Below are 11,872 nucleotides of genomic sequence, written 5' to 3'. Positions count from 1 at the left end.
TTATCTCATAATCATGACTTTTTATCTCGTAATTTTACTTTTTATCTCCTTATTATGACTTTTTAAAATCTCATTATTTCGACTTTTGATCTCAAAATTGTGACTTTTTAACTCATAATTTCGACTTTTGATCTTGTAATTATGACTTAATTTTTTTTTCAAGAATTGCCTTCACATTTTTTTCCTTTTTATTTGGCGGAAAATAGCACCTGTAAGCTAGGTTTCTGCGAAAAAAACAAACAAACAAAAAAAACCCTCGCATACACACACTAGTGCAGAGTCAGTGGGAGGTCTACCTGTGTGACCCCGCCGCAGCAGCAGGCTGATGAGCCCTCCTCCTCTCGGCCACCGTCACTGGTTTCCCTGGAAGCCGAGAGATACCAGTGAGACGGCCGTACTCCTCTGCTTCACTCACAGCAGGACGCAGACGCACACTGGAGGAATGCGTTCAAAAACACGGAGTTTGTTTGGGTTTCCAGTCAGGAGAAGTGTCTTTTAACAAGTGCAGTTCGAGTCCTGGAATGATAGGCGGAATAAGGCGGTAGAAATGTCTCACCAGCAGCGGGTTGTGCAGCTCGCCGCCGCCTCGCTCGCCGTAGTCCTCGGCCCGGACGAGGAGAGTTTACGCGCCGGCGGAGGGAAACTTAACGCAAACACTGCGAGCGGTCAGGAGATTTTCTCGGACTTTAAGGCGCAAAACTTGCGCAGTTTCTGGAATAAGAGACTCGTAAAGGCGATAGCTGAAGTGTACTTCCAGGGATGGATGGAAAATTTGGTGCTTTTCATTCACGGGAACGCAAACAACCTGGAGGTGCTGAGAGAAGCGTGGATGCGCAGAGCTCTGAGGTCTCCAAAGGGATTTATCATCAAAGCTGTCGGTATGTAACATCAATGAAATGTCAAGAAGTATGATATAACTTTATTTATTGTGCGTCTGAGGTGCAGAAACAATCCCGTGACTGAGAAAGAAACTGCAGAGCAAACGGGAGTATCATTGCCTGTGGCACAGGAAATAAACACTGTAGAGAGCATCTACCAGTCTCACGCAAGAGATAAGAGTGTGCCAGGGGACACTGCTGAGTCACGCGACCAACAACAGTGTTTTACACACCGACACTAATGTGTGAAAGCCATAAACTCTGAACAACTCAGACCAGAATTTAACACTATCGTCTTGCCACCATGTCAAACACAGTTTACCCCAAAGCTGCTGTAATATTGGTCTAGTCTTTTCTTTTTGCACGTCCTGTTAGACGTTGAACTTTTCCAGAACAAAACCTGCAAAGGTGTCTTTCATTTCCTGACATACAGTCTGATTTTCTCATTTCTTACGTGCAAAACTCCTTCTGAAAAAGTGACATTATCGGAGCAGACCTTTCTCTGTGTTGCTCTTCATCAGGCAGTTGAACTGTGCATCTGAAATGCTTTGCAAGTGTGCAGGCTCCTCTTCTGCTGTCCTGCACCCTCTGTATGATGTGCAGTACCACCCTTACTCTGGGGTACTTGAACAGAAACCACAATTTGTGCCATGAGAAGTGCAATTTTGCCATCTTAAATTTCCAACCTTTTTTCAAAACCAAATCTGTTGCACAGTGCATCATAAGGATGAGATACACCTTAATCTCTCCTCCCCACAACATTGTCTGGGAGGTTTTGGAGGATTTCATGACCAGTCTGCCTCCTCTTTGTTGTCAGCACTGTGATATGTTTACCAAAGCTTGTTAACAAAGCTTTGTATACCATGTAATTAGCGCTAATCACTCCTCTGCTCTGGTTCTCCCCCACAGATGTGTTTTAAAATGTTTGGCTGCAGAAACAAGGAAAGGAAGCCTTCATGCCGCCTCCTATAGTGTGATCTCATGGGCTGTAAATGCACCACAGACCCACTGATGGAGAAAATGACAACCTTGCATGAGTTTGACCTGATGGCTATTATTTAGAGTACACAAGGATGCAAAATTTTAGGTTGCAAATGTAGAAATGTGGGAATGAACTTTAGGTTTCTGCAAACAGCAGGATACAAAAGTGTTCTGAGGAAATTTTAGCTGCAGCAGGTTCTTTCTGGTTGTTGAAACAGTGTCCCAGCACCATGCACACTTACTCTGAGATAGCACTTGATCCAGCTGTCCTGCCACTGTCTCAAAGACAGACTTTCCTATAATTTCATCCTCCTTGTTTGTTATTTTGTCTGGATTGCACGCTTTGCCTCTGTTGACTTTGTATCAGTCCGTCAGCTCTCTCAGATTGAGCGGTGCGCAGACAAGCGAAGGGAGGAATGTGATGTGAAGGAGAGGAAGAAGAGACCACACAAGGGGAGACGTGGGAGGGCGTGGAGCCACAGAGGGTTGGGGGGGGGGGGGGGGGGGGGTGCGGACATGCCAACCTGCTGTGAGACAGCATCTGACCCGGAGAATCAACTACGCAAACAAACAAACTCCATGTGAGCAAAAGGTGGAGCCGAGCTTATTTCTATTTGCTGTGACAGCGTGAAGGTGAAGACAAACAAGCATGAGCTAACATTTGGACAGAGGTGACACAAGTACACTTACACTTTACTAAGATGAAGCAAAGATACTCCTACTCATGCTCAAAAAAGAAGGGAAGTAGAAATAGAAGCAGAAGTAAAAGTGTAAAAAGTGCAGGCCCTGAAATGCGATCACAACATCACGGCTACTGAGGGAAAATCTCAGTGCCCATTTGCTCAGAAGTACTGTATAAAACTAAAACAAAAACATAGCTTCACTTTTATGTTAGATGTTAAATATTAAGAGTACAAAAAGTTCAAATTTGACCCCTGACAGACATTTGTTCTCCTTGTTTTTGTGCAAATCTAATTCAGACCTTCATTAAGGTCATAAAAATGTAAGCCCCTGCTGCCTGTCTTAGTCAGGATGATTTAAAAGAAATGTTTTTTTCATGTCAGTAAGGTTTTCCTTGTCGAATCACACTTCCATAAAAAATAAAAAGTAATAACTTAAATTTTTGTTACTTCATAAAACAAAATTAGTCGACTACAGTTGTTATCACAGGAGAGTTACTCTCACTTGTGTGTTTTATTTTGGTAGTTCTTACATTTATTTTGTCATGTTAAAGCTGTATTAGGTCATAAATGAAGCTCAGCTTTAGTCGGCCAGCTGATCTCACTTATCGCCTCCCAGCTCCAACAGCCAACCACAGCTCTTTCTCTCAACACAGTGGTGTATTTGAATATGGGGTATTCTCACTAATCCCTGCTTGTATTAATGCTGCTGCACCCCGCTGCTGCTGCTGCTGGGAAATCTTAACCTCCTCCACCCCAGCCTCCTCCTTTATAGCATAAAGCTTGTTGCACCCTCATATTAAGACTCATGCTACAATGGATCAATTGCTTTTAAAATAATTTTATTGTATTCAGTATGCATTTTCATAAATGCATCCATCCATATGGGGGTTTCTAGCTATGCTCTCCTTGGAAAGTCAATGCATGCTGCATGAATAACTCAGGGAGAATCTTCTGAGCAGAGCCTCCTGTGCCAAGTTAAGCTGTATATCCATTTTGCAATAAAATGGTAAGACAAGAGTGTTCTGGAACATTTGATACACATGGCATTTTTAAGAGGGTGGCAAGGGAAGAACAGAGGGGACCCCAGGAGTACCCCGAAATCATAAAATATCAGAATTTTGTACTTTTCTTAAATAGATTCCCTCTTAGTAGGTTAATGTTAGTTGGACTCAGACTGCAGTTTAGAAATGCATGTTTGGCCAGCTAAAATCATCCAACTAGAGGCCTTTGCACACCAGACACGTTTTTTTGTGCAAATAATTCATACAAAATTATACTTGTTCAAGCACAATGTGGGTCAATGCAAGGTTTCACACCTTGTAGTGGTCACAGTGATGTAGCTTTGCAATGCAAAAGTGTGGCTGATGTTTTTTTGAGCCATGTTTGATTTTTCAAAGTTCCACACATCAATAAAAGTTCAATAAAAACACTCGTTGTTGTCTATGGTAGAAGAGTCTGGAGGCAGGCTAAGGAGCAAAAAGCATCCTCTTTATAATGCTGGCTGCATGTTTTTCTAGTCTCATTTGAGTATTTGTCTCCAGTCAGTGCCAACTTATTTTAGTCTTTAACTCTCCAATCTCAAAAAATGCTACAGAAGGAATGGAGGAATCATCTGTCTTCTGTGCTGCTATGTTACAACTCTGTGTCTTATGTCACCAGAGAAACAATCACATTTATGTCATAGCAAAGTTTAGAGATGATAAAAGTCTCTGTTCATTTTCCTCTCTTGTATTTATCTCCTGAGGTATTCCTAATATCTCATTTTCTGAATTATGTGAAGTTATATCTCTCTCCTGGTTATGAGATGAATTTGCGGTTAATTTGCTGTTGAAAACACACCATTTCCTGATGTTACTTTTCAAAATAGAAAACTCAATTATGCTTAGCATTGGAGGCTTTCATTGTGACAGACTTGACAGGAATCAAATGTTCGTGATTGGATATTTTACGAAAAATTAACAGGGATTAAACTGTTGCTGCTTTGAGAGAGACAAAGCCACAGTCTACTTCTTTACTTCTTTAATAATCCAGGACTAAAGACAAGTGTAATATGGATTAAAACACACCTTCAGCAGGTAAGATGTTTGATCTTACTGCATCTGGTTCAAGTAAAAAATAGACAAGCAGTGAAGCAATTAGCCTTCCCCCTGACCTTACCATGAACTCTGATCAGAGCTCAGCTGCCTGGTTCTGTGCTAGAGCAGAGGTACAGAAGTTGGGAATTCAATTTACTGTTTTCTGGCACAAATTTCTCCATTGTGATACTTTTAATGATCTGCAGGCCTCTATGGCTTATTTATTTGGGAAATGTACCACACAATGAACAAAAACAGCATTTAGCTGGCTGTTAACTTTCAATGAAGGTAGGGACACAGCTAACAACAGACTGTATTGCGATGAACTGCTCTGTGATTTTATATCAGATTTATATCGATCAAAGTCTTAATCCAGCCTTGTAGATGCATCTCCATCTTTTCTGTCTGTTATTGTGTCATCTATTTAGGCTGAAAGTGGTCTTTATGTTGGGGCGGTTGCGTTAAATTATTCAAAATAAAACTAGATAATAATCTTAAACCTTATAAGATGGAGTAACATGTTCAGAACATAAAGATTAAAAATTACCTATAATAAATGTAGGTGATGATAGAAATAAGTTGTGAGAGACATGAAAACTCTAGTAAGAACCTAGTCATTCACCAACATCAGCCAGACAAAGATGTCAATTAGTCGTCATGTTTGAGCTTCACACCAGGAACTTGTAAGCAAACATGTCAGTGCGTGGACTTGTCACCTCCTTCTCCTCCTTAACAAATCCTCCACCTCACACCCTTGCAGTATGGAAATCAGTGCTGGCAGCCTGTCAGAGACTACTTTACTGCCTTCTCTCTGAGAATCGGTCAGCAGTGAATCACAGAGCGACTGCCTGCCGACCACCGCCACTTTTTCTGTTACCCAGGATTAATGTCCCTCCAGTTTCATGGCCAGCGAGGGAGCGTGGAGTCAGACCCCTGGATTGATATCCGGCAAGGACTTAGAGGCCTTGACATGGTCCTGATATAAATATGTCAGCTGGAAAACAGAAATGTTATGAGTTATGGGCTACAGTGAATTTCAAACAGCCCTATTTCCTTTCTGCAGGTCAGAGCAAGGTGGAGACGTGACTTTACTAGTAAGAGGAGATTTTTTAAATGGAACCTAAAGGGGATGGTTTAAAAGATTAGCTAAAAGTTACCAGATGTGCTTTATATTAGTGTTGTAAATTTGAGACAAAGATCGTAAAAAAAGACAAGTTTGTGCTGGTTCCGCCTTTATTTGTCTGATTATCTGAACCTCTGAAGGAAGAGCATGGAGAAAGGAGGTGTTGGGGAGATGATGAGGATTAATAGAGGATTGGGATGGTGGTGAGGTTAGGCAGAGCTAAACAGACAGGGTGAGGAGTTACTGTGAACAGGCTGTGTTGTTATCCTTGTGGGAATGGGTCCTGCTGGTACTGAGGTTGACCTTTCCACCTGAACTCGAATGGCTGCAGGGTTTCTCATTCCTCCTCTAAAGCTCTGAAATTAAACCCTCATTCCTTTCCTTCCTATTAGTTGTTGTTTTCAAAGTAAAGTTCCGCAGGGTTGAAGTTTCATGAATGATAAGACTCAGTAGAACGGACATCCTTATTGCTGAGATTGGAAACCTTCTCAAGGCCTTTATCATACATACACCAAACTCCTAAGACCTTCTTGAAACACTAAAGAAATCTCTCGATGTAAGAGGCAAGTGAATGACCAACTCATATAGTTTAACTCTGCATTTCAGGGGCTGACTGCCCTGAAATTTTAGAAGAATTTCCAAGACTGCGTTTTCTCAAATTGCTTATACTTGCATTTGCGTTGTGTCCAAACTTGTTGGACTAACTATTCAAGATACCAGTGAGTGAAGGTCCCACTTGAAAATCCTGGTGAAGTGCTGGATTTTTGCTGCTCACTGGTCTGCAGGGTTGACTTGTTGAGGACAATATTAAGGGCATAATTGGGTTTAGGGATTTATTCGCTGCAGGGCTTATCCATGGGGTACATGTATCATGAGTCAACTTCAAGTTGGCAAATCACAATGTTTCAATCAGAGGTATTTCTTACCTCCTGAGACCTGAGCTTTGGTTTGGGATGTATTGTAGTTTCACCCACCTAGTTTGGGTGAGTAGAACCATAAGTTTAGAAGCCCAACCTTGTCTGTGAACAGCAATTTGTTTTGACAAAGATAAAGTCCACAGTGGTCCTGTTTCTGCAGAAAATACATGAGTGGATCAGTTTTAGAGCAGATCTTCAGGCTGTATATCAGCCACTTGGTCAGTTTTGGGGGGTCATCAGTCAGTAGTAAGTGGTGCCAGTCACCGAGAGTTATGGTTAACTCATTATTAATTAATTTGATGATGGACCCCAATAACCCCAGTTCTCAAACATACTCTTAAAGTATCTCATAACAGTGTTGTAAATTCCTCAAATGTTTCATTAAAACTTTATCATGAAGCCTAAACATTTCAACAAAATTTTCCCCCAGAAATGACCACAGTTTTTTTGGTATTCTGGGAGAATAATATTTGTTTTTGTAAGATTTGAGAGGTTGAACATTTTTTAAAATTTGGCTTACAATTACTTATAAGGGGATAGAGGTAGGTCCTGGGTCCTGAACAATTGAGAAGCACGACTTTAGGTGCTAATTTAAGGTAGACTTCTGGGCCAACTGTGATTCAGAAAAGGTTTCCTTCTGTGAAATTTAGCAAGGCTCTGGGGAAAAAAAAATAACATTCCCAGTTAGTGTTAGGGTTAAGTGATTTTATGGCAGATGCAATAATCCAAATTTTGCAAGAGGATCTGGCTGCAGACCTCGAGCGGACCATTTTGGTGGGGCATTCAGCAGCAGACCTCTACAGTGGGGCGATGACATATTACCTGAGTCAAAATGGCAAGACTTGTAAGATTTTCAATCTTTTTTTTTTTTTTTTTTCATAAAACTGTGCTGTTGTGTAAAATAGCCACTTACCGGCTGTATCAGAAATCACACACTCATTCCCAACTCCTTAAACACAAAAATTGTTTTGGACACTACTCCGGCAGCGGGAAATGATGTCATCACCGTCTTACAACAACGGCTCGTAGATTTCCATGACAATGGCTGAGGATCCAAATTAACAGCAGATATTCACTGAAAACTGATACTGAACGTAATGTATTTTCATAAAAAAATAAAAACACTAATAAAAAAGTTTTGTGCCTTTAGTAGTAAAATAGTATACATATATTTTTTGTGTATTATCACTTATTTTTGCATAAAGATGATGGTCTCATATGTCTTGTAATCCTCATGGGGAAAAAGTTACTCTGTTTTGAATCTTTAACATTTTCTTACAGATTAAATACTTTGGGTAAAACCAACAAAAAGGGCTTTAAAAAAGTTTTCATATGCATTCCTGTGCTCCTCTCTTTCGCCCGTCATGCAACCGTCATCGCTCTAGTGTAGTGGTCTGCTGCTGAACGCCCCACCACAGAGGTCTGCAGCCAGATGCCTTTCAAATTTTGCCTTTAGGAGACAATTAAGGAAATGTGCCGATTGACATTTTTGCAGAATTTGATGGGAATCTTCATTCGTCTGCACTGAAAACAACAGAACATCTTGCATATGTGCAAGTATTAAGGGAATCTATAGTTTGACTAATTTCTGATCCAGTTAACGGGATAAACCACGTAAGAAAAATAAAAAGCACCTTTAAGCTGTGTATTTTTGGACTTTGACACGGTTCATGCAGGCTAGAGATTTCCCCTAAGATTCAGCAAGCAAAGGTTGAACAGACACTGCCTGAACTAACTAGGCTGACCTGTTGAAACCAGAGTCTTCATAATGACGGTTAGCAGGTCTTGCATTATTTAGCATCCAACTATTGTCCCTGCAGCAGGATGAGCAGAATCCAAGAGCTGAAACATTTATATGGAGACAGGCAGTGGTGTAATGAGGTGTCCTATATCCTCACTACAATCAACCTCAGTAAACTGTCCTCTTGAACATGGACATGAATGAGTCCTCTGGATAGACCTCTCACTTTTTCACCATAGTAGGTCTGCATATGTGCTCTCTTCTTGAAGAGCCAGAGCATTGGTGAGGAGGACTGTTTTAGCCAAGTTTTCTTTTTCAGTGGTATGTTTCATTTAACTCGCCATACCATGTGAGGCATTCCTGAAATGCTTCATTTACTCTTGAGATCATTTCCTGAGTTGGCCGGCTCAGAGAGCCTCATTTCTGCTCTTGACTTCTCACTTGAAAGTGTCCCACTTTCACACTGGGGGTGTCTCCTTTCATGAGGCTGTTTTGTCAAAGTCTCAAAGCGCTTCACTAATGGTCATAACTCTTCCAGATGTTGGCTTATTAACCATGACACCCCCTCACAGGGCCCTACTTGGTTTAAATGGCCCACCCTGTCCTAACTAAGCAGCAGAGGTCAAAGGTTACAACCTTTCTTCCTAACAAGCCACCCTGAGGTCACGCAGCTTCAGAAGGTTTGTTAGCAGACAGAGCTACAAACATCAATACAGTATCCAGGTGTTTTTTACCAACCTGCCACTTTTCTATTACAGGTTTGGTTCCCATTATTTAAAGTTTGGCAGACCAATATACCCCATTCATGCTCCAAAATAATAAAACAATTGCGTAACGTACATCACAAACAAAGTGGATGACACTGAACACCACAGTATAAAAGTGAGTTATTGTGTTTTTTGATAGTATTTAATCATAATTGTTTGGGCTACTTTGGTACAGTTTGTATTATTCCACCAAAACATAGTGTCAAAGTGATTTTTATGTTCTGACCTCTATTACTCTACGTCATATACACTGCTTTCCACTTTATTAAGCAAGTGACATTTTTCTCTTATTTTCCTAAATATTAATGCAAATGACAGAATATTTTTCAAGCATAATTCAAATGTTTTTGAACAAACTTCATAATGATAACCGTTATTTAAAAAAAACTCAAAATGCACTGTTCTACATTATTATGCAAAACAGAGTTTTAAAAGATTTTATAGGTTGTAATGAACTGAAAATGGTCATTTGTCGAATTTGCAGCATTAGGGATGTCATATTTACTGAAATCAAAGCTATTTCAATCAAAAACATCTTAACAGGCCAAGTTCCATGTTAACATAGGAGCCCTTCTTTGATATCACCTTCACTATTCTTGCATCCATTGAACTTTTGAGTTTTTGGAGAGTTTCTGCTTTAATTTCTTTGCAGAATGTCAGAATAGCCTCCCAGAGCTGCTGTTTTGATGTGAACTGCCTCCCACCCTCATAGATCTTTAGCTTGAGGATGCTCCAAAGGTTCTCAGTAGGGTTGAGGTCAGGGGAGGATGGGGGCCACACCATGAGTTTCTCTCCTTTTACGCCCATAGCAGCCAATGACACAGAAGTATTCTTTGCAGCATGAGATGGTGCATTGTCATGCATGCCGAAAATTTTGCTACAGAAGGCACTGCTCTTCTTTTTGTACCATGGAAGAAAATGGTCAGTCAGAAACTCTATATACTTTGCCGAGGTCATTTTCACACCTTCAGGGATCCTAAAGGGGCCTACCAGCTCTCTCTTCATGAATCTGGCCCAAAACATGACTCCGCCCCCTCCTTGCTGATGTCACAGCCTTGTTGGGACATGATGGCCATCCACCAACCATCCACTACTCCTCCATCTGGACCATCCAGGGTTGCATGGCACTCATCAGTCAACAAGACTGTTTGAAAATGAGTCTTCATGTAATTCTTGGCCCACTGCAACCATTTCTGCTTGTGAGCATTGGATAGGGGTGGCTGAGTAGTAGGTTTATGCAGGACTGCAAACCTCTGGAGGATCCTCTTGAGGTTCGTAGGACTCTAGAGGCACCAGCGGCTTCAAATACCTGTTTGCTGCTTTGTAATGGCATTTTAGCATCTGCTCTCTTAATCTGATGAATTTGTCTGTCAGAAACCCTCCTCATTATGCCTTTATCTGCATGAACCCGTCTGTGCTCTGAATCAGCCACAAATTTCTTCACAGTACGTTGATCACAATTAATTTTTCATGAAATATCTAATATTTTTATTCCTTGTCCAAGGCATTACACTATTTGAGGCTTTTTGGCAACAGAGAGATCCTTTTTCTTTCCCATACTGCTGAAACCTGTGGCCTGCTTAATAATGTGGAACAGTGCATTTTGAGGTTTTCATTTTTAAAAAAAATAATGGTTATCATTGTGAAGTTTGTTCAAAAACATTTGAATTGTGCTCTAACGGCTGATGACTTGAAAAATAATCTGTCATTTGCATTAATATTTAGGAAAAATAAGAGAGAAATGTTGTTTGCTTAATAATGTGGAAAGCAGTGTATTTCTAAAATTAGCTGCTTTTAGCTTTAAGTTAGCTATTTCAACAGTTATCCATTAGTCTCCTTCAGCAGCTATCTAAGCTGTATTTTTATTACTTTGAGCCAACTGTTTTACCTGCAAAGACATTATTTTAACCCTTTCAATTGTATTCCATCACTTTTAGCTTGCCATTTTAATTGCTCTCTCAACAATCCTAGCATTTGGTTGATAGTTTCACATCAAGCTAACAACTATCTCAAAAGTATTATTACTTTAAGCTAACTGGGAAGCACCCTTTTTTTTATAGTTTGCTAACCCAACAGTTAACCTGTTAGCCAGTTTCACTGGATCTTTTTCCATTTTGAAAACTATAAGATAAAAACCATGGGCATTTTTGGGTGGTTTTTGTTTTTTTGTTTTATGTTCATTTTATTTTTTCACTCTTATTGTTGTTTTTCTTTTTAGTGGTTTGTTTTTCCTTATACATGTATGATTTAACTTGTTTGTTTTATGGGTAAGGGACTACAAACAGCAAGTGCTTGTCCGATATATTTATGTACTTGTACCTAAAAAATTTCAGTGGTGGACTTATGCATATGTATGTTGGTATACAGACTTTTATGTCCCCAAAGCTTTGCAATATTTAATGTATGCACTTACTTGTTTAGTTGTTAAAATGGAAATAAAAAGTTGGTCACAAAAAAAAAAAACATGGGCATTTTTGACAATGTCTTCAAATATAAAGGAAATCATTTTGCTTTAAGCTTACCCTGTATTTAACAAAGCACACAAAATATTTATTTACCAGGGACATTTTGAGAATCTTATAATTCCTTGATTTACTGATTTTCTTTTTCCCCCTCAAACGTAGATCAATCGGGGGAACTCTCAGGAGCACACTTGTCTGAGATTAGCTCGGCTCTGCTTGTCACAGCTATCTGATCTCAAACAATA

At 40.0% G+C, this 11,872-nt stretch overlaps 1 protein-coding gene across 2 annotated transcripts in view; it reads left to right on the top strand.

Annotated features, from left to right (window-relative positions):
* The first annotated feature begins 370 nt into the window (after positions 1–370).
* stox1 (storkhead box 1) overlaps positions 371–11,872 on the top strand; it is a 35,500-nt gene continuing 23,998 nt past the window's right edge. The window contains exon 1 of one of the 2 annotated variants that reach the window (XM_041789825.1): positions 371–878. In XM_041789825.1, coding sequence (XP_041645759.1) covers positions 548–878 — 331 coding nt within the window. In that variant the 5' untranslated portion in view covers positions 371–547. The remainder of the gene's footprint in view (positions 879–11,872) is intronic. The other variant, XM_041789826.1, reaches the window with a different exon arrangement.

This window comes from Cheilinus undulatus, linkage group 6 (genome assembly GCF_018320785.1).
Source record: "Cheilinus undulatus linkage group 6, ASM1832078v1, whole genome shotgun sequence".
In the NCBI taxonomy this organism is placed as follows: domain Eukaryota; kingdom Metazoa; phylum Chordata; class Actinopteri; order Labriformes; family Labridae; genus Cheilinus; species Cheilinus undulatus.
This window is presented reverse-complemented; position numbering and strand designations above follow the sequence as displayed.